The following is a 23,981-nucleotide window of genomic DNA, read 5'->3' on the forward strand; positions in this document are numbered from 1 at the left end:
TGAGTCCCTTTTTGGCTAATTACGGGTGTCACCCCAGGGCATTTCCAGGGGAAGGAGGGGAGAGATGGAGCGTCCCAGCGGCTGAACATTTTGTAGAAGAGATGGAAGCCATCCATCAGCAGCTCCAGCTCAACTTAGAAAGGGCTAAGGCACAATATAAGAAGCAGGCAGACAAGAACAGAAGGGAAGGTGAAACCATAAGGGTGGGGGATCAAGTGTGGTTGTCAACCCAAGGGTTGCCGTTCAAAGGGGGTTGTAAGAAACTGAGGCCCAGAAGATTGGGACCCTTTGAGGTGATTCAGCAGGTCAACCCGGTAGCTTTCAAACTCCGATTACCCAATCACATGAAATTGCACCCAGTGTTCCACAGGTCGTTACTGTCACCATACAGGGGAGGAGGTGAAGGGGAGCACGTCAGGGGACCAGCCTTGGAAGAGAGGGAACGCCGCAACCATGTAGCGGAAATCCTCGATTCCAGGTGGAAGGGAAATCAGGTGGAGTATTTAGTGGCGTGGGAAGGGGAACCGGAGTCAGAAAACACCTGGGTAAGTGCGCAGGAAGTCAATGACGAGGTTTTAACAGAAACGTTCCATCAAAGGTTCCCGAGGAAACCTCAGCCGATAGCAAGGTTTAGGAGGGAGTATTTCGGCACCACCGATGAGGAAGAGGAAATGGAAGGGTTCGCGGAGTCGGAGTTGGAAGAGGGAGTGGACTCTGATGACGAAGAGTACCTAGAGAGTTGGAACAGCAACAAGTGGAAGGAAGTGTTCGCGACGTCGGAAGATGAGGGAGGTTCTTTCAAGGGTTTTACCTCCTCACCGCCAGTAGGAGAGGAGACGGGAGGGGGTGAAGGGGGCCCTGGAGGGGAGGTGGATGTCAGGGAACTGACATCTAAAGCGCCGGAGGCGCAAAGGCTCACTGAGGGTGAGAGAGCAGTAGCAGCGGAAGAGGGAACCAGTAGAGGGCGAGCAAGAACTCCAAGGGAAAGTGAGTCGGAGGGATGGCTCAGAGACGCTTCAAGCGAAACCAGTGGGGAGGTCTCAGGACCTCCTATAGGGACACCCACACCTCGACGGAAACTGTCACGCCGAGAGGCCAGACGACGTGTTTCCGTTAAGGAGCTTTTATGTTGGAAACGTTTCCGAAAGCAGCCACTTTCGGATTCTACTAGTGATTGACGCAGCCATGCTGGAGGGGCTCCGTCACAGGCAGAGGTTTGAAAGCCTGATCAAACTCTGAGGGACTTGCATTTTACGCACAAGCAGCTCATCGTCCCATCACAGTTGCCTAGAGCCATTTCCTCCCAACAATCACCATCTCCCTTGACAGAACCAGGATTTCCTTTAGTGCCTAGTTACCCTAACGCTATCTTCTATATACAGTTGTTATAACAATAGGCAAGTAACATGCTCCACAAAGCCAATCAATTGAATGCAGAAAAAAATGTTTTCAAATACTTTCCTCCCTATATCCTAGTCCTATAATTCCCTCTCAGCTGAAATGTGGCATAAATGGGTAAAAAAAAAGCAAACGTGTATCTACATCAGTAGATATTTCCTTTATTTCACTATTGTTTTTATCTCGCTATTTGCTGCATAGTGAGCTGTGTTTATTTTATGCTATATCCAGCCTTCTTTTATGCATGCTGACCGCCACTGTGATATCTACATGCCTAAAACCAAGAAAGAAAAGACATTGCCAGAATTCATTTACTGTTTTGCAGCAGCAATCTGACAGCCACCTCTGTAGGTTTAAGGAGCTAGTTCAACAGGATTCTATCTTAAACAGGTTTGCCCCACTTTAGGTGCTGTATTTATTTGTATTGTAAACAAAACCACTGCTTTTTTCTTGGGGGAGAGGGGACAGAGGGGTACGCATACCCCTAAACATTTTGTGAATCTAAGTTTGGCCTCATTAAGGGGCAGTATTTCAATATGAGTAAGAAAATGAACATTTTTTAAAGGGGAAAAAAGCACTGAACAAAACCATGGGGTGGAGTGGAGGCACACTGCCAAACCAACTCTCTCTGGTTTGTCACCCTTAACTGAGTTTATAGCCCTCCATGAGACTGAGTGTGAAAGTCGGAAGGGGGAACCCTGCTCTGCTCAGAGAGCCTTCCTTCTTGCTTTAGAACCCTGATTGTGGAATGCTTTTGATGGGATAAAGATGAGGCATAGGGAGGGGAGCCCCTCCCCTTCCCCCTCACATGTTTATCTTCGCATGTGTAAATTGAACGCCCAAATGCAAAGAGTTCCTAGTTTACAGGGGGACCTGCTCCATTGCCTTTCACAGTGATTTTACATGTAGAAATCTAGCAAGTAAAGCATGCAGCTAAATGTTGGGGGGAAGCCTAATAGGAATAGAGCTCAACTGAATACTCAAAATAAGACATGGGCTTTTTTCTTCTTCTTTTTCCCAAAATCACTATGCAGTGAGAAATTTTGAGTTCAAAATTAAAATTAACGTTTTCAAAGTGAAACTTTCCCCTCAAAATCAGTATGTTTCAGGCTTGCTGGTATCTCTTTCAATAGTTCAGGTGTTGGGTAGCCTTTAGTGTTCCTCAATGAGAAGATTAGGAAATCAGAGAAGTTTCTTCAGAGACAGGTTGGTCACCACTACTGATCTACAATGAACAGCCACAACTGAATGTTCAGATGATGCTTTAAATGTATGGTCAGGTTTGTATGGACACTTTCTTTTTAATAGCAGCAGTTTAGGGAGGTGGGGGAGCCTAACCCTTTCCCCTCACACACTTTTCGGGGGGGGGGGAGAGGGAAATATACTTTGCCAAAGCTTTTGTTTACTCCAGGATGTTGCCTTCTGGAGATTTCTATTGAAACAGGATGGGAGATGTTAACTTGCTGCTTCTGCTTAGGGCACCCCACAATTGTTATTTATTAATGTTTTTTAAAGAAGGGAATGTTGTGGACTAAACCAGTGAGCCTCTTGGGCTTGCTGATCGGTAGGTCTGCGGTTCGAATCTGTGCAACGCGGTGAGCTCCTGTTGCTTTGTCCTAGCTAAAGATATGCAGATGTGTCCACTGATTCAACCAATCATCTAGCTCAGCTACCAAGCTTTTTTTTGGCAGACAAGGGAGTGAAGAAACTCTGCCCTGGAGGTAAAAAGTTTGAAGGTCACTATTACATCAGTTCTGCCAAATACAAAATATAAACCATTAAAGAGCAAACATTGGAATGAAATACTAGTGGTTATTAAATATCGTTATTAAAATACTTGCTCAACGTTTTATAAATCAGAGATTATTGGAATAGTCAACTCTGAAATTTGCTGAGGAGAATTCTGAGAAGTTTTGAATGAAAACTCATTTCAGTCAGATCTGGAAACAAAAAGATGGCATGACCACCAGCCTCCTTTCAACTGCCCCTTTGCTGTTTGCTCCTTCTGTATGTCCCACACAATCTACTGGGAAATTATGCAGGGAAACTCCCATTTACACTAAACTCATCTCAACAGGGCTTATGCCAGAGAATTTCCCAATGTTAAAATCTGTTAAAAAAAATCAGCATGCAATGCAGCAGTAAAGAGTGATGCAGTGCAGTGATTTGGTGTGGGCGGAGGGGAGGTGACTGGAAAAAAGAAAAGGAAGCAAGTCCTGCTGCTTGTATGCAAATCTTTGCCCACAAATAAAGGGCCTCGTTGGTTTAGAGTCCCTAACCACTTGCTTTAGTGTTGTGCAGTATTTATAAAATTGTAACAATTAATGAAAAACCCTATTATGACAACACAAAGTTCAACGAAACAGAACCTAACAAGAAGACCACTTACAGGCAAGCAAGATTCTAAGTGAGAATATCATTATAACTATTTTTTTCCCCTCGGCGGCAAAGCTAACACACAAAGTCATAGAGGGCAGCTCACTTAATTCTGACTGTCTTGCTGTGAAAGTGGGATCATTAACAGCTGTTTACATTGCGCTATGCAACAGTAAGTTGCATTTTGCTATTTCTATATTGTTACCCATTTCTTCACAGAAGTTACCCAAATATTCTCATAACTGCAGGTTAACACGTTGCCTGCGAGTGGGTCATGTGGGCAACTCATTCTGCAAAAAGTTTGTATGCATGATGCTGTACAGTCCTAAGAATCACTCTGCATGCTACCCTTGAATGCTAAGCATCTCCAGTGATGGCCAGTGAGGTGGCACATAGGGAGACATCATATCAATAAGTGGTGACCAGAGGTGGGTGGCTGCCATACCCTTAAGGACCAAAGGCCCAAGGTGGTAACGAAAGAAGGAGTTGCTAGAATCTGTGTACTGCGCAAAAGGACCAGCAGTGCCCATGTAGACCACTGACATCATCAACTGCACTATCCCTGGATGCTGCTGACAAACAAGTCCTCTCAGAGATCCAGAGAGGCCCAAGCCACTCCCAGCTTTTGAGGCTTCTAGCCATAATAAAAACTAAAAATGACAACAGATTAAAACAATGATCTGTCTAAGGCAGGGGTTGTCAGTCTGCCATCCACAGGCACCATGGTGGCTGTGAAGACTTTCACTGGCACCCCCAGCAGGGGCCCCAGACTTCGATTTTTTGAAAAGTAAGTTTCTAGCCCTTCTAGAAATAAAGTTATGAAGCAGTATGTGCTGGTATGCTTTTAAGTGATTACTGTGAAATAAGCCAGGCTGTCTGCTTCCGGCTAGTAGTTGGAGATGTGATTGGTAAGTGAACTATTTGGACATCAGGCAATAGGAATCCCTGGAGTCCTAAAGAACTGCTGTTTCTCCCTCTTCTTTTCCTGCTTGAATCCACCCATTAGTTTTGTTTTGCTGCCTGTCAGCCACACAGAGCCGTTTAGTGTTGCCATATTTCTAGAAGTAAAACTCAGGACATAACAGTTGTTGAACTTTTTTTTAAGGAAACCCAAAGTTTCAAAATCCCAGACATGTTACTGATTTTCAGAAATCCCCCCCTGAACACTATTTTCGATCATTAATTCCCGGACATGTCCGGGACATTCTGGATGTATGGCAACCCTAAGCAGTTGGCAGGCAGCATGGGAATCACCTATCACTCATTTTGCTGCCTGCCAGCCACGTGGTACAGACAGCGGGTAGTTGCTTGATAAACCTTTTGAAAATGTGTGGGAAGAAACTGGGGAATCCTCCCACTGCTGCTGTGTTTATTTTGTTGTCTGCTGTCATGTAGAACAGGCAGCTGACTGAGATAGGCCTCATTTGAAAAGGAGAGGGGGAGAATATGGCAACGCTTTCTTGTTTCTACTGCATGCCCTATTGCAAGGATTGCTCCTAAGTTGTTGCAAGGGGCAGACCAGTGGTGTGTGGTGAATTTTTCCATGGGGAAACAGTTAGTTCCACAGGTGCCAGCTTGCAAAGGTGATGGGGGATGGGTTACATCACGCGCGTAAGCATTGTGTGTCTTTCACTAAGCCGGGCAGAAGCTTCCCAGGTTTTGGGAAGAAGGCAGGGAACATTCAGGGGACTAGCTTAGTCCCCATAGTCCACTGACTGCACACCAACTGGGACAGACCAGTGCAGAAGCATCATAACGATGATAGTGATAATAACGATCATATTTGTCTGGTAGTCACTGCTGCTTTGTGGAGAACCCATTTCAATGGTGTCATCGTTATCATCAATTTTTTCTTCCTGCCTTGCCTATAACAGGGATTGTTTCCAAGTTCTTTGGGGAGAGGAGAGGCGGGTGCAAAAGCAGAAACATTATTATCACCTCCCCATTCACCCTTCATTTTGACAAGCTTGTAGTTGACATGCAGCTTCAAACATCACACTCGTCAGGGCCAGTATTGTTCAACTACTATTCTGGCGAGTTTGTGATGTGTTCTCTTTGTATTTCTATTCTTTTCTATTCCACAAAAGATAGCAAAACAACAACAACTTGCCAGCGAGTCATGTCTTTCCTCAATTCAAAAGTATTCCTGGATTCAGTTATCTTTTATTTTCTAGCTGTATTCTACAGCAGCACACCAGTAGGAGACCACAGTAGCAGTGTCTGGGGGGGGGGGGGAAGAAGGTCCTTCCAACATATTTTGCTAACAACAAGAATAAGAAGAATATGTTTGTCCATATTTGAACCTTTTTATCTTCCCAACTTTTCTTTTTCTGCTGTTTTGGAGGGGGCAGTTATTTACTGTTAGGCTACATCTTTGGTGGCAGCCATTTTGTGACCGGCATGTTGGCACTTTCTTGAAATTCCCAATGTGCACCTCGAACCCAAATATCTGGCAACCACTGGACTAAGGGAAGAATCTCTTCTTATACACTGCATTACCTCATCACCCATGACCAGGTTGGCCAGCAAAGGACTGCTGCTAGTAGCTTGTCTCCTGGCTATGGCATTTGGAACTGTCTCCTGACGAAGTGGTGAGTGGCAAGCTCAACACCTACCTACCCACTTGTGCTGCAGAACTACTCAAGGAACCTGTCTTGGAAATTAGGAATCAGGACTGGGAATGTAATCACTCTTTCTCTAGCAGTCATTTAAGAATGAAAACAAGACAGCTGACCCAGAACTACACTGAGTTTCTGACATGCATTTTCGTGCAGCTATGTGTCATCTGTGCACACATTTTTTGCTATTGCCTTGAAAGGGTTACTAGCAAATCCTTGTGTGGGGCTGCACAACAGTGTGGCTGTAATTGCAGCTGTGGCCTCAGTGCAATATTTTACTTATTTTAAGCGTTTTCTACCTGCTTTTCACTTGACAAGGCTTCCAGAGCAGCCTATGTATAATCAATACGAGCAATAACTTATCATTAAAAGTTGGGGTTTTTAAAAGACTATTTGAAGAGGTGCAATGAAGGGAGTTTTCTTCTTCTTCTCCTTGGTTATAACGGCATCTTTGAAGAAAGGAGCAACTCCATCCCAGCTGGTGAATACTCAGCCTATTTTGTTGCACCAGGGCAATGACTCAACATACAGCACCACAATGGTACTTCTTCTTTTTGTCTATCAGTTTTCATTCGGCTGGGCAGTCAATGATACATCAGGATCTTCTTGAGAAGGAAGAAGCCATTTTGGTGTTTGCAAGTTAAGTCACAGCAGCGTTTGTGCAACATGATGTGCCCATAGCTCTGTTCTCTGGAGAGAGAAAATCCATACCTTTGATAAACACTGTGATGTTTCACTTTACTTCAAACTTTCTGCCTAACTAGGAACCTGGATGTTTCATTTAAGGTTTGGAACAGACCTGGGTTGCAAGCCAGACTTCTATTTAATTAATTTCTCAAGAAATGGGGAGCAGCTGTTGCTTCTTTGTCATTTCACAGAAATCAGCCTTTTCATGTGGCATCACTTATGCTTTGGAATTCCCTCCCTATTAGCATCAGCCAAGTGCCTTCACTGTACAGTGGTACCTTGGGTTAAGTACTTAATTCGTTCCAGAGGTCCGTACTTAACCTGAAACTGTTCTTAACCTGTAGCACCACTTTAGCTAATGGGGCCTCCCGCTGCTGCTGCGCCGCCGGAGCACAATTTCTGTTCTCATCCTGAAGCAAAGTTCTTAACCTGAAGCACTATTTCTGGGTTAGCGGAATCTGTAACCTGAAGCGTATGTAACCTAAAGCGTATGTAACCCGAGGTACCACTGTACTCTTTTTGTACCTGTTTAAAACATTTTTGTCTAGGCAAGCCTACCCAGATATGTAGATGTTTGTGTGTCTTAATCTGATAATTCTAATATTTGTCATAAACCACAAAGAGGTTTTACTACAATAAAGTGGTATATAAATTTAGTTAAATAAGCAAAATAAATAAATCCCCAAATTCCAGACGGGCAACCTGATAACCCACAGCATTTGGGAGAGACATTGGGCACTTTCAGACTGTCACTATTTTTGGGTGTCAATCACAAATCAACGAATTCAGGTTGCACATAGCTGATTGGGAGGCCTTTGCACAACAAATCTTTAAAAAAGGTAAAGGTAAAGAACCACTGACAGTTAAGTCCAGTCGTGAACAACTCTGGGGTTGCGGGGCTCATCTCAATCTTGCTCCCCCCCCCCCATCAGACTTTTTGCAGTAAGGAAAGTGAAGGGAAAATGCACTGGAAAGTGTGGGATAATGCAGTATCATCTAACCTCCCAGCAAACAAATCAGAATAATGCTCATTAAATAGCCAGAGTTGTCTAATCTCCCTGCAAACAAATCAGGATGAATGTTGATCTGCAAATACCCTTATTCAGTCTGCAATTCCCTTCTTGGAATTGAGTTTACAAGATCCAGACTAATTTTTGCACATACAATAATAATCCTTGTCCCTCCACCCCACCGCTTTGTGTAATTTCTTGCCTGATGAATAATACAGGGAAATGCCACACTTCTGTGACATTTTGGTTGGCCCTAATAAATCTATTGCCCAGCTGCGGATTTTGGAGGGGTTTTTTCTTCTTACGGACCACCTTTGGCTTCTGAAAAATAACCCGTTCTCTGGAAGACCTGCCAAGGCCCTTGTAACACTGGACCAGTGATGTTTTTCAAGACTGTGATTTTCCTTCAAGTGCACTTATTGCTTTCTTTTCCCCAAGAACGTGGAAAGTATATGAATTAATAAATATCCTGCCAACAGAATTGTAACATCTTAGCTGCCACTTTATTTGACTTTTCTGCTGAGCAAGTGAAATCCGACTAAACACAAAACAAATAGCAAAACACTGCATACAGATAAATGATCATTTTTTTAAAACCTCAGTAGATTCCGCTGACAACTATGGAAGGTTTTGTGTGTTGTGTTTCGTTTTTACCTTTGTGAAGCTTGACTCATTCTTTGCTGCTGTATTATACTGAACAGTTTTGCAAGCTTCCCAAGCATTAATTCCATATTGGTTTTCTCTTATTCCTAGAGAAAAGAGTGAACAATACAATGTTATCTTGCAATCACATTTCTTCACTTACGAGTAACATCATCTAATGGAGAAGATCTGGGTTGCATTTCTCTGAAAAATTAGGGTGTATTTAGCCATATTTGAAGCAGTTGAAATCCCACTAGGAAGCCTGTGTGGTAATTTCTCAGTCTGTTTTTAAGACACTCTTCCTGTGAACAAAGAAAATTTTCTCCTGAAGATTCTAGGTGGACAAGGCTTTGTTTTGGGTTTTGGGTTTGAAAAACTACCCTATTTTACACCAGGAACAAGGCTGGCCCAAGGTGAGGCAGAATAGCAAATGTTGCTCCATGCTCCACTCAAAGTGCAAGGCTGGTCAAGTTATCTTGGCACTTCAGGCACAAAATCTGTCAGATTTCTCTCCCTGATGGCACAAATACATTTAAATTATGAAAAATTACCTGCACTTTATTGACAACCAAAGTCAGGACGGTCCACATACCTGAGGTGAAAATGAGGTTTGTAGAAAAGTTTGAAGTGTTTTACAAAAAGAATAAAACAATAAAATTAAGGTCATAAGTTTATTGTTCTAGCCAAAGGCCACAACAAACTTGTACTAGGCAATAAATAGTATTAATGAAATAACACAGAACATACATCCATAATATAAAAAAGACTTGGCAAAAAAAAATTATGGATAAAAGCAAAACTATTTAAAATATTTTAAAAAATTAAAACTGGCAATAAACTAAAAAAACACAGATTGCTGGGTAGGCTTTTCTAGACAAAAATGTTTTTAGCAGGCACCGAAAAGAGAACAGCGATAGGGCTTGCCTGACATCAATAGGCAGGGAGTTCCGAAGTGTAGGTGCTGCCACACTAAAAGATCAATTTCCTACAAAGGTGGAACAGGTATTATGTGACACCTGTTACAGTGCCAGTTCCACAGAGTGAAGCTGTCAACTCGGCATATATGGGATAAGGCGATCTTGCAGGTAAGCTGGTCCCAAGTTGGCAAGGGCTTTGTATACTAACAGTAAGATCTTGACCCTGGCCCAGTAGCAAATTGGCAACCAGTGCAGATCTCTTAGCACAGGTGTTATATGTTGACAAGGACTCACTTCTGTCAGCAACTGTGCTGCAGCATTCTGCACTAACTGAAGTTTTTGGGTCAAGCGCAATGGAAGCCCCACATAGAGCATGTTACAGTAATCCAATCTTGTTGTAATCAATTCATGAATTACTGTGACAAAGTTTTTTCCTGTTGAGGAATGATTGTAGCTGTCATAAAAAGCACTTTTAGTCACTGAGGTCCTACATGGTCCTCCAGCGACAAAGTTGGATACAGAAGCACCCCCAGATTGTGTACCTGCTCCTTCAGGGGGAAATTCAAGCCCACTCAGGGTAGACAATTGACAAATATCACGGACATGGGAACCACTCAGCCACAGCACCTCCACCTTGCCAGGAAAGCTCAGATTGCTGTTTCTCAGCCACTACCTACGCCCAAGCACTGACGAAGGAATGGCACAACCTCTCCTGCTGCAGATGTTATGCAGAAATAGAGCCGAGTATCATCAGCATACTGATGGCACCTTGCCCCCAAAACTCATAATGACCACTCCCAGTAGTTAAATACAGCAATTAAATGGGATGGGAAATACATCCGCCCCATCAACACAAACCACAACTGATTATGCTGTTGTTTGAATTGAATTTGATTTTGTGAGGATTTTAAGATCTTTCCCTGTATGTTGCTTTTAGATGCTTCATTTTGCTGGAAAGACAGCATCTTTTAAATAAACGAGACAATCCCAACAGAATGAAAACGGAGGCAGAAACATGCTCACTCCCCAAGAGTTATGGTATGCACAGCACTGAGGCTGTAAAAAATCAATAGCAAAGGCACAGGAAGCAACTCATAAGGACCAGGTAGTTACTAAACACTGGTGTCCACATAACCTTTGATTCCACAGCCATGTCTTGGTCTTGGTGATATACTAGTACAAAATGTTATATATATATATCCGAATTGATGGCACAAATAGGGTTTTGCCCCACTAGACAAGATTTTTGAGTAGTGTTGACTCGAACACCTCCCTCAGTGAAGCATCTCAGAGACAAGACATGGTTTTTGATTTGCTGCACTGCTTTTTTGCTATGAGGAATAAAGGCAGGCTTGTCAAAATGGACACCCAAAGCAATGCTAAGGGGATTTTAGATTTCTTAGCCTATTTTCAGGAAATAAAAACAGTCCATGCCAAAGAGAAGCAGTTTCCAGTGTCACCTAAGGTAAACCCCTCATTATACAAAATTGCAGCTACCTTCTCAAATGCCATGTGCAAGGCAGAAAAGGTGACTCAGTAAGAAGTAAGGATGACCACAAATGTCAGGCATACTTTAAATGTGCTTCAAATGTATGCTGTGTATTCAGCCATACATACATGTTTACCCCCCAAATAGGACGATCCATCTTGATACAAGGGGAAAATAACATGTGAAGTGTGACTCCTTTAATACGTTAGGGCCCATCTCAAAAACTATTTTTTTAAAAAAAAGAAAGAGAGAGAGAGAGATAGAGAGGGTGAAGAGAGAGAACATGGAGGAACATGCAACTGTTTCGTTCCCCATTGATAAAACTATAAGCTCCTTGGAGAACTGACGTATCTTGGTTTTCAGTTCTGCAAAGCATTTAAAGGCACTATGCAGTTAATAATACTAACAATACTTCCTGAGACAGTTTATCTAAAATTCAAGAGTATTTATCTTCCTGTCTAATTCACAGGAGACTTTGGGTGCTTTATAAATAATAGAGGGGAGAGTAAAGCTCACCTTCACAGATTTCATGGATCATATTTCACTAAAGATTTAAGGCCCACACAAGGCAAATAAATTGTAAATTCAAAAAGAAGTAAAATTGTCACAGTTAAAGATCTGGGATATTTCCAAGTAGACAATATAGGTTCTCTGCCTCTTGCTACTCTGGCAAAAGCATATCAGTGAGGTTTAAGTTAGGATAGAATGTTTACCTTATATGTTACCATGACACTTGCACTAAGATTCCATCTTCAGGACTTGCATGATAACAAGGAGCCATCATTTTGCTTTGACTCTTATGTCACAGGAAACTTTTAAAGCAGACAGTCAATGCTCAAAGCTAGAGTCAGACTTTTTATTTCACAGACAAGGGTCATTGCTCAGGAATAGAGTGTCTGCTTTGCATGCAGAAAGTCTCAGGTTCAATCCCTGGTATCTCCAGATAGGACTGGGAAAGTCCTGAAACCCTGGAAAACCTCTGCCAGTCTGTGTTTACAATACTGGGCTATTCAGAATGATCTGACTCAGTATAAGACAGCTTCCTATGTTCCACAAAAGGCTTTTGATCCAGCAGAGAGATCCTACTGGCAGAGAGGGTAGGAAGGAAACTTTTTCCAAATCCCCCTTCCTTCCTCCAGACACTGTTGCTACCTCCCACAACATTCTGGATTGTCACCTATACTGGATTGCACCAGTACTGAGGAATAGTTGCAGAGTAGGGCTGGGGCAACATCTGGTTTTCAACATCGCAATATATCACCAGCTAAACATCGCAATATGCCAATACATCACAATGGCTGAAATAAGGATAGAAAACTATGTAAAGGCAAATTCCTCTAAGTGGGATTTCATGTTTGCAGGGGTGAACTTTTTGTGAGGGTTTGAGTGTGTTCAGGCTTCTGTGCTCTGCTCACGTTAAGCAATGGGAAAGAGCAAGCAGGATAAAGGCTCGCTGCTTTACGGAGAGAAATTGACTGAAGATAAACAACCTTACAGAAGAACGGGGAGACAGCCACACTCCCTCATGCTGTAGCGCTCAGCATGTCTCTGTGCCTGTTGTTGTCAGAACCTGTACGTCACATGGACCTAAAGGCCAGCACATGTGTATCTGTTTATTACACAGTGACTTCCTTTATAACATCTTAATGCTGCAGTGGTTAGGCCTGAGGGGTTCTAGATAGCACAGAGAAAGCCTAATGTTCAAACTCCCAGGTTGATATCTTCAAGAGGAGAGCTTGGCATTACAGCGAGGATTATGTGATAGTGAGCTAGAGAATTGATTTTTTTTTTAAAAAAATTAAACTCTATAAGTTCCCCCCCTCCTATTACATCTTTCATACAGCAAGTAATAATCCAGGATTACCAGGCAGTTTCCCTGTGTTCCTTACATATCCTCTCTACCCCCTGTATTGCCAGTCCCAATGCAGTCTTTTCTGTCTAGCATGTCTAGCCATCAAGTATTAAGATTAAATAAAATATCAGTGAAATTACATTTCCGGGAATGGTTTTTGGCTTTTCCAGAATAAAGTGGAGACCATGGCAGGAAACAAAACAAACAAAAGCAACAAGTCTGTGTACCATAGGCAATTACAGCACTGAAATGCTATCATCTGCAGTTACACTTCAGGAGGACATATTAAAACAACAACAGCAACAACAACAACAACTGGTCCCCAAATAACAATTCAAAGAAAAAATTCTATAAGCCATAGTTCATTAAAAAATTTTTTTACCACAGCTGAATAACATTGCCTATCTAAAAGCCAACTGAAGCAGCTTTCTGGGATGACTGGCAGACGTCTGGATGTCAGCAGGTAAGTAGTTCCAGTGTGTGTGTTAGGGAAAAACATCTCAGTGTAACCCTGATCTTATTTTTATGGAGACTAAGGTAAAATGGAGACCTTTTGAAAGAAGATGATGGGGAAAACACTCAAAATAACAAGGGAATGTGCTTCATTGACAACATTTTCCTGAGGCATGAAAGTGAGGGCTCTTGGTAGAGCTCCCATATTCTGTTTTACCTAATGAGGCCTCCAGCTGCCACCGCGCCACCGGAGAATGATTTCTGTTCTCATCCTGAAGCAAAGTTCTTAACCCGAGGTAATATTTCTAGGTTAGCGGAGTCTGTAACCTGAAGCATCTGTAACCTGAAGCGTATGTAACCCGAAGTACCACTGTATTTCATGCATTCCGAGGCTCAGCCTAGGCACCAGAAACAAGTTCTGGAGCAAAGGTGAAATATACTTGGAGTCAAGAATGGATTTCATGCACTTTATTCAGCTCATAGTGGTGAGGAGGAATGGAAGTGCCCCCAGAATGTCTGCCTTATGTAGGAATGAAAATCACGGGAGACCAGTAGTAGGTGTCATGTGAGAGGCGTCTGCCGGGGAAGTCCCGGGAACTCTCTTTTATTGAATATTACAAGCATTGCCACAGGTGTGGTTGTGGCTGATTGGTTGGTACAAACACAAAGAAACTCATTGCCTATTGGTTAATGCAAATGCAAGGTGGGAATTACATGTGAGGGGTGGGAATTACATGTGAACATTAATCACTGGTAGATTAAAGGCTGGGAAACGAGGTTGGGACTAGGCAAGTATGAAACCTCCTAATTAATTATATGGCATAAAACAATTACTAATGATTGATCATAACACGAAAGAATACAACAATCAAGTTCTATAGATGTGCTCGGCTATGCATGGAGAACAGGTCAACATGAACTTAAGATGAATTGAGCAAAGGAAAGAATGTCTTGGTGTTTGGAACAGGTTCGTACAGTGTGTGCAGAAACAGAGAAAAGATCATGAGCGAGAGTTCCCAGAATGCAAAAGAAAAGAAGCAATGCTTCCCATAGCAAGACTTCCCATAAGGCCACAGTTATGTGTAGAGGGAAAGCATATGTGCAGAAGGAAAACTTCCCTTTATCTCCCCCTTTCTTTTCTTTTTTGCGAGGCGTACTGGGTAAATAAGGCAAAAATATTTCGGGATTAGTGGTGTGCCAGCAAATGCCCAAAATAAGTTCGCCAGGGAGGATGGGACAGAAAATACTACGAGATACGTGGTTTGCCAACGCATGCTCGAAATAAATCTGCCCATATCTCCCCTTTGATTTACTGTTGGTGTTGCCATTTCGCAAAATAAGCGGCGAGGATTTTATTGGGTGGCTGAGGGGGAGAGAGAAGCCGAGAGAAAAGACTTATGAGGCCAGGAATGCATTGGAGGAAGCAGCATAGTAGAATCAATATACAAATTATGACAATAGCATATTGAAAGAGATTACGAAGCCAAGTAAGGTTTGGCAGCCAAGCGGTAAGCCACTGGGTGAAAGAATCCCAGAAAGCAGGAAAACCAACATCCTGTTTGATGTGATGTGTGAGATTTTGCAAATGAGAGATTTGTTTTTGAATAGCCTTAGAGTTGTCAGTGATGTTAAAGCAGCACATGTTTTCCACTTGTTCGCATCCGTAGTGATGGAGCATCAATAGATAATCGATAGCAGCGCGGTTCTGCAAGACGCCATGCTGGAGTTCACTCTGCTCCTTATTCAAAAGATGAAGGGCTTGTGATGTAAAGTTCAGAGCCTTTGCTGCGGAGCAAGCTAAAGAGTTAATATTTCTGCTATTCCGGACAGCCAATCCAGGAACTCCTAAAAGAGAGACAGCTAGAGAAATATATTCAGATCTGCTAGGGAGAGAGACAGCATCATCACAATCATTATTTAATTCTACAGCACGTCGATATCGAGAGCGGGATAAATGATGCTTCTTGGGTAAAATAATAGACATACGGCTTAAGCAGCAGGGCGTGCCATGGCTGATGTTTGCAGGAATGTAATTAAACGTGAAGCCTGGACACGACCAGAACCAGCCTTCAGGCATATATATATGAAATATTTACATAATCAGAACAATTGAAGTTATCCTTGCCCATTTTTACACTGTTGGTTTTTGTGCAGTTCACCATACGGGCACAAGTAACATTAAAGGAAGCCACGTATGGGGTCATGGAATTGGCTGCGTGGAGAAATGATGCAAAACTTTAACAGCAGCTGCCAGCTCAGAATGCTGGGCAAACTTCTGTAGAAGAATGTAGAGGCTGTGCCATTTATCATTTTGTAGCCATGCAACGACCCCCCTGGAGGGGGCTCCATTAGTAAACACAGTAAGGGCATCCAACAGGACAGGGCTACTGCGCTATGCTTAAATTCACTTTCAAAAACTACATATTGAGCAGCATTTAAAAGCATTTGGTTGGCTGCCAAATTTGGATTGGCTCTGGCAAGCAAGGACATGGCATGGCTCTGGCTGCCAAATTCCGCACAGGATTGAATCCTCTGAGCCGGATCGTATTTAGGACGGTTAATGATTGACTGCAAAGCCTTCTTACAGTAGGTGTTTGCATTTTCAAAAGGCAATTTTTCCATCAGTTCATTCTGGGCTGTAGTATTATCAACCTGCCTGGTGACTGCTTCTTTCAATCTATCTATAAATTGATGGTAGGGCTCTGAATGTTGTTGTTTAATATTAACAAAAGAGCTAATAGGGAAAGCAGAAGGCAATTCCCCAGCCCACACAGATTCCTCCTCTAAGAACAGAATTCCTTTCTGCCTAGCCAGGGAAAGTGAGGTGCGCACAGCTCCTGTAGGAGAGCACGCAGGGGTTGTGGCAGGCAAAGCAGGCAAAGGAGGAAGGGGAGGGGTGGATGGGTTTGTGGGCTGAGGTGTAGGGAGGGGTTGGCAAGGCTGCAATGGAGGCAAAAGCTTAGGATAAGGAGGGGGGGGATTGTCTGCAACAGCCAGAAGGGCAGGGGCCGAAGGAGACGCCTGGGGTCCTAATTTAGCAACGGCAGCTGCACATTTCTGCCAGGTGAGCAGACAATGAATTGAAGCCCTCGGTTCTGCAAAGAGGATCTTCCCGATCTTTTGCCAAGTCCCCACCTCGAGAGACCCCCTTTCAGGGTAGGAGGGAAATTGGCAACTGATCTCGCCGAGCAGTTGTTCAATTTCTTTTAAGGAAACATTGACACCCACAACCCGCTGTTTAACTAGAGAAAATAATTCCCTGGCATGTTCTTTCTGCAATTTAGTCAAATCGCCCCCCATACTCACGAAGTAGCGCGCTGAGACTTTTCCAGTCGAGTGAAGTACAGGTGCTAGGCTGCGTAAGGGATCTGGCACGTCCGGGGTCACCAGATGTAGGAATGAAAATCACGGGAGACGAGTAGTAGGTGTCATGTGAGAGGCGTCTGCCGGGGAAGTCCCGGGAACTCTCTTTTATTGAATATCACAAGCATTGCCACAGGTGTGGTTGTGGCTGATTGGTTGGTACAAACACAAAGAAACTCATTGCCTATTGGTTAATGCAAATGCAAGGTGGGAATTACATGTGAGGGGTGGGAATTACATGTGAACATTAATCACTGGTAGATTAAAGGCTGGGAAACGAGGTTGGGACTAGGCAAGTATGAAACCTCCTAATTAATTATATGGCATAAAACAATTACTAATGATTGATCATAACACGAAAGAATACAACAATCAAGTTCTATAGATGTGCTCGGCTATGCATGGAGAACAGGTCAACATGAACTTAAGATGAATTGAGCAAAGGAAAGAATGTCTTGGTGTTTGGAACAGGTTCGTACAGTGTGTGCAGAAACAGAGAAAAGATCATGAGCGAGAGTTCCCAGAATGCAAAAGAAAAGAAGCAATGCTTCCCATAGCAAGACTTCCCATAAGGCCACAGTTATGTGTAGAGGGAAAGCATATGTGCAGAAGGAAAACTTCCCTTTAGCCTTATACATTATTTACACAATGGGCCCCACGTGATTGGCTAATTCCGGGATTCTCCTGTAGGCCAATCAGGTTGCGGATTCCCTTCCACCTGGAGCTGGATTGGGTGGCTCCTGTGGACCAATCAAACTGCTACATTCTGGATCCTATTTTTCCAGGACCAATCAGACTGCTGCATTCTGAATCCTATTGTTCTAAGACCAATCAGACTGCTGCCTTTTGGATCCTATTCAACTCAGTACATAACAAAAGGCATCCTTGGCAGGGCTGGAGAAATCATTTCCATCTAATTGACAATGAAACAACCTTGAAATAAATCCTCTACTTGCTTTTCCTTTGGATGATGTCTAGGTGGCTTTGCCTCTTTTCTAAAGAACATCATGAGATCTGTTAATGGATCTTGGGCATCTTGAAGCAAAGCTTACTGCCTGCAGAGATGATTACAGGATCCACTGCGAAACAGATAAATGAGCTCTCTTCAGACTGAACTTGTAAAACCCTTTGTAGTGGGTAGCATTTGAGACCAGGTTCTTGTTGGGGGGGGGGAGCCCACTAAGAATGTTATTGGCTTAGGTCACATTTACAGAATGCCCTTGGAAGAAAAAGCTAGTCTTACTCTACATAGCTGGTTTCCTTTATGCTAGTTAGTAAGACAAACAAAATAAAAATAAATTACCAGCAATATATCAAATATCCCAGAACATAAGTAGCCGCTCATTTTTGAAATCTGTATTTAGGGGTGTGCGGGTTTTTTTTTAAAATTAAAAAATTGCTATGGTTACTTCTCATCCATGTTCAGCGTTATGTTCCGCAAGCTATAAGCTAAGCAACCAGACATATTTAAACCTAAATACAGAATATAGAAAGACTTCAGATTCAGGATCAAAGCAGTTGGCGCCACTTATTCAGTAGTGAGGGTTGCCTTGGTGTAACACAGCTTCTCATTTTCAGCTTCAAAATATACTTCAGGAAGGGGAGACTAAGAGCACAGATGCACTTAACCTTTTCCCCATCTACTATTTTCCTGCTCAGAATTCTCCCCCACCCTCACAAGCTGCAACTGTAGGAAAAGTTGCTTGAAGGATGATTTGAAGCTGGAAAATGACTTGTGGGAAACAGGGGAAGTAGTACCCCTTTCCCACTAATATTTATGCATTCAATCCTCCCCAAGTGGCTTTAAGAAGAGGAAAATCAGTAGTGTACAGTTCAGCACATTTATGTGTTAAATAATTTGGCCCCCAAGACATGTAAAGTCACAATGCACTCTAAGTGATTCCACTAAGAGCCATTATCCCACTCAAACACATTAGGGCAGTCCTGAAGTGCCAGCATATACTTAATAAAAAAATGCAGTTGTTGGGAAATTGAAGGACAAACTGAGTTTGAATGGGTCCTTTTAAAAGCAAAGTAACCGAAAATGATTTCTTCTGATGGCTTCCTAAACTACCATAATAAGTTCTCGCAATTCACATTTAGGGAATCAGAAACGTGGATGTTATACAGAGATTTCAGATATAAAGTGCAATCTCAGACAATTCAATATTGCATTGGTTCTGTCTACATACTAAAAGTTGAGTTCAGGACCAAGATGTGGTTAACCCACACAAAAGAAAATCAGCCTGGCAAAGGAGACATTTGTTATCAGCAGCCGGAGTATGGGCATAGGCCTGACATGATTTCCATTGGATAACTATAGATTCTTGGTACCAGAAGATATGGGGGATAGTTTTACTTGTGAAATTGACACATACATTTAAAGTAATGCAGTGCCAGCATACAACTGATGGGGGGGGAGGATCAGGGAGTATGGAATGATTTTGTTGTTTTTACAACCATGGAGGAACATGACCAGCCTCTGACTGTGTTTTTTCACCTGTGGGTTTTATGAACAGGTAAAGAAAAATATTAAAGTTAAGTGTAATGGTCTTAGTATTGACAGCCCACAACAATTCCTCTGTAATTGAATTCAAATATTATCCAGGATTATTTGTTCTTTGTAACACATATCAGCTCTGTTTATTGCTTGCATTTTTTCTTTAGTGTTTCATATAAACTGTAAAATTTAATGATTTTTTTAAAAAAAGATAATGTACACAGGTAGGAAGAAAATGTCACAGTTGTCTTTATGAATCCATACTTCTTACTGCATTGGATGTTTCAGTGTCTTGCATAATAGGAATACAGTGGTACCTCAGGTTAAGTACGTAATTCATTCCGGAGGTCTGTTCTTAACCTGAAACTGTTCTTATCCTGAAGCACCACTTTAGCTAATGGGGCCTCCTGCTGCTGCTGCGCCGCCGGAGCACGATTTCTGTTCTCATCCTGAAGCAAAGTTCTTAACCTGAAGCACTATTTCTGGATTAGCGGAGTCTGTACCTGAAGCGTATGTAACCGGAAGCATATGAAACCAAGGTACCACTGTACAATACTTTCTCATGGTTCTTGGGAGGTGGAATAGCTACATGTTAACACTACAGGTGCTAGGTTTTTCTTAAGGCAGGTATATACCTTAATGAAAGACCACCTGCAGAACATCCCAGGTTTAATGCTTGGCATCTCCCAGTAAAGCTGCAAAAGGTCACTGTTTAGAACCCTGGAGAGACATTGCCAATCAGTGCTGAACAGAGATGGGGAAACCTCTGCCCTGTCAAGTGTGACTGGACTCACATGTGACTGAAGTACCTTCAGCCCCAGGCAGAATGCCCAACAATCAGGAATGATGGGAAGTGTCCCAACAACATGCAGAGGTGTCTCATCCTTGATGAAGACATATTGAACTAGATGAACCAAAGGATTAACTCAGTTTCCAGTGTTCCTATGGTGGCTTCTTATATACCTTCCTATGTTTCTAAAATGGAGCCCCAGTCCATAGTCTTCTTCTGCATCCTTATTATTGCATAAGACCTGCTAGATCAGTCCAAAGGCCTATTTAGTTCAGCATCCTGTTTCACAAGAGAGCCAACCAGACGCCTGTGAGAAGCCCTCTCCTGCCATTGTTCTCCAGCAAAGGGTATTCAGAGGTATGATGTCTTTTAAAGTTGCTGGTCATCATCACACCTTGTGGTAACAAGTTCCATAAAGTGATTATGTACTGTGCCAAACTCTTCCTCTTGTCTGCCCCAAATGTCCTACGAAAAAGAGAAAGACTCTCTATCTACTTCTCCCTCAGCAAACAAAATAGTATGATGTCCTTTTTCCTAACCTAAAAGGCCCCAAACACTGAAATCTTTCTTCATAAGAGTGTTGCTCAAGCCCCTCGTCATTTTGATCACCCTTTCCCACACTTTTTCAAGCTCTACAATATCCTTTTTGAACTTCACATGTATGTCAAGCAGTCAGTATGGCATTATGCCCAGCTATCTCAGAAATATAAACCTTCACACCTGCAGATGACAATTCAGCCACTATTCTTAGAATTCTGACAGTCTTCAATGTGATAGCAGCCATAGGCTCAGTCAGGAGACCAGAAATGCCTAAAGTTAATGTCTGTAGGTAAAGATGTGAGGAGATAAGTTGTACAAAATAAACCCAGTTTGCACTAATTTCCCATCTATCAATACGTTCTTGAATTTGTGGCTTACGAATAAAAGTAGAGTTGTTTTTCCAAGGTCTGGGCTGGTAGAGACTTTGAGACAGAAATAATGAGTTTTGTGGCACACTGTGGCTACTAAATGCTCTACTTTTCCTCTGTTTTCTGAATCGGAGAATCAGACATTAACCACACGTCTATATTCTCCCTTGCAACATCAGGGAGAGTTACTTGCTTTCTAAAAGATGCCAAATACTAGCTGGCTGCTGACAGTGCTTATGGGGTGAGTGGGTGTTTGTGTAGGTTCAGAAAGCAAATCACCCATGAGACATTTTTATTCTCTGAGCCATTGTAGATGGAGGAAAAAATCCTTTGATCTACTGAAAACGGAAGCTATATTTTAAACACTATAATCAAGTCTTCCATTCTGCTGCCTGAATTGGTTTTCCAGTGGTGGCAAATTTGGAAAGTGCTTTTTGTTTTGATTGTATGTGTGCACTCTCAGTAGTATTTTAATTGTGGACTTGTATCTTACTCCAATTTCTTATTGTGAGCCAGCCTGGAGTGAATTTCTATTAAGGGTGGTATGTAAGTATCTAGTATCAGGGCCAGGGAAACAGTGCCCCTCCAGATGTTGTTGGACTCCAACTCCCATCAGCCCCAGCCAACATGTCCAATTGCCAAGGGTGATGGGGGCTGGAGTCCAGCAACATCTGGAGAGCACTACATTCCCCACCCCAGCCTTAAATAAAATAATTAAAAATAGTGTGCACTTTGGTTAAGTTAAAACAATTTTCAAAAGCACTTAGGTGCCGTATATTTCCTGCACCCCTACTGGACAAGATGTCAGCCCATTGTCGTAAGAGTACTGTATAAGCTTTGAAGCAGATCTGAAGCAGGAGATGGCATGTATGTAGAATTTTGGTTTAGAATTTTTTTGTGAAGATTTATTAAACACAGTTTGTTTACCATCTTCCTTTCCAATACATGCTTTGCTTTTAATATGCAGCATGCAACTCTGGAATGGTTTAATCTTGGAAATCATCTATTTTTCCATTTCACTGCAACTGGTTAGGAAGCTCAGATGATTTCAGAGATTAAACAAAGCACAATTGTATAGAAGTAAAGTAGAATGTAAGCAGATTTTGTACTTATCTCCAGTTTCAACAAAAGATAGCTGGTAATTGCTTTTTTATAACTTGAGCTTTACATTTGGAAGTGGAGGGCAAAGAAAAGCTCCGTATCACAGCTTAAACACTAAAGCTGCAGATCTTTAACTTTCTATTCTGATAGTGAGCCAAACCATCAACCAACTTTAATTTTAAAAGTATATTTATACTAGATTCACGGGTGACAAAGGAAGCAGCAAGGATAATGTTTTTGGTCACTGCAAAATCCTATCTGGCCTACAATCTGCAGCTGGAATCAAAATAAGGAAAAGTTTTAAATGGTTAGCCATTCTGCCTGTGTCTGAGCAGGACAGCTTGTGCCCAGCAGTAGGAAACAAATCTAGCTTTATCAAGAAGCAAGAAACCTGTTGCTTAGCAACAAATAAAATCCTCACAATTGTACATTCAATCTCACACACAAAGTACCCAGAACCCAAGCATTCAAAGATGAAGGGGCAAAAGACAGATGAGGCACAAGATCAATTTTTATCTATTTACCTTTTTTTAAAGAGGGACTTCCCTTCTGCATTATACATTAGCCTCCTTCATAAAACTTTAAGACCTTTCTGACATACTACATAGAACTCTGATCTTAAATGTGGTTACAATTTCAGTCCTGGGCAGCAAAAACTATGCCTTATCTGTTTCAATGGAGCTGTGCCCTAGCATAGCATGGCTTAGAATTCCACATGTTTCTGAGCACTAGGTGTGGAGTCTGTTACTCTCAGCTTTGACTTGTGGGGTTCCCATAGGCATCTGGTTGGCCACTGAGAACAGAATGCTGGACTAAAGGGGGGCTCTTTTCATGAAACCAGAAAGGATATTTCAGACCCCCCCCCCCAAGTGTCCCTATTTTCCAGGGACAGTCCTTGATGTATACAAGCCATCCCAGTTACTGATTTGATCCTGGAATGTCTCGTCTTTCCTTAGGACATCCCTGTATTCATCAAATAAATGTTGGAGGGTATGGTATTTGTGGCTTCCACAAGCTATGGAAGGGGTAGTTGGCCCTGACTGTCTGCCCATCCCCTATGCCTCTGAAGATAGTTATATGGAGTTCAACGGCTCTCTTGGATATATATGTTTAGGATGGAGTGATTTAGAATTAATAGCCAAAGTCCATCATGCAGTAGTAGGAAAGTTTGGTGAAAATGTACTATGTATATATTTGGGGAAAGCTGACTGTCTTGCTCCAGTGCTGCTCTTATGAGCTGTGTGCTCTGGCATTCCCCATGGTGTTTTTGCCTGGACCTTAAGGTTGCAGCTGAACCCAGTGGGCAAGAAAAATCAAATATATAAGCCAGGCCCTTGGGTTTGTAGCTTCCACAAGCATTTCATGAGAAAAATAAAGTAATCCACAAACACTTCCAGCATTTCCCCTCAGTAAAGAGTAAGACCTTTTTATAAAATGCAAACATTTTTCCTGGGGGATGTTCCTCCTAAGGTCAAGCTAGCAAAAACTCACAGACAAATAAGATATGTAAGGAACATTTAAGAATTTGAAATGTTGGCCATGAGCATACAGTAAAGCCATGGTCTAGCCACTGGTTGTGCTATGCTGATCACAACAGCAAATAAAACTGTGTTTTAGAAGTCAGCATACCCTCCAACATTTCTCTGATGAAAATAGGGATGTCCTATTCAATAATAATAATAATAATAATTATATATATATATATAAACATAATAAAACATTAAACATTAAAAACTTCCTTATACAGGGCTGCTTTCAGATGTCTTCTAAAGGTTTCCTATGTCTTTGACTCGGGGGTCACATAACTCCATATCATCCAACATTTCTCCAATGAAAATAGGGATGTCCTAAGGAAAAGTGGGACATTCCAGGATCAA

The 23,981-nt window shown here is 42.2% G+C and overlaps 1 protein-coding gene across 2 annotated transcripts in view; it reads right to left on the bottom strand.

The window, feature by feature from the left end:
- Positions 1-23,981, bottom strand: part of LOC309370693 ((E2-independent) E3 ubiquitin-conjugating enzyme FATS) — a 101,776-nt gene that overhangs the window by 57,375 nt on the left and 20,420 nt on the right. Inside the window, exons 1-2 of one of the 2 annotated variants that reach the window (XM_081912679.1) lie at positions 11,654-11,809; positions 8,744-8,838 (exon numbers count right to left, since the gene is read on the bottom strand). In XM_081912679.1, coding sequence (XP_081768805.1) covers positions 8,744-8,838; positions 11,654-11,675 — 117 coding nt within the window. In that variant the 5' untranslated portion in view covers positions 11,676-11,809. Of the gene's footprint in view, positions 1-8,743; positions 8,839-11,653; positions 11,810-23,981 lie in introns of those variants that run through there. The other variant, XM_081912678.1, reaches the window with a different exon arrangement.

Source organism: Podarcis melisellensis, assembly GCF_964234715.1.
Source record: "Podarcis melisellensis genome assembly, chromosome: 5".
Classification (NCBI taxonomy): Eukaryota; Metazoa; Chordata; class Lepidosauria; order Squamata; family Lacertidae; genus Podarcis; species Podarcis melisellensis.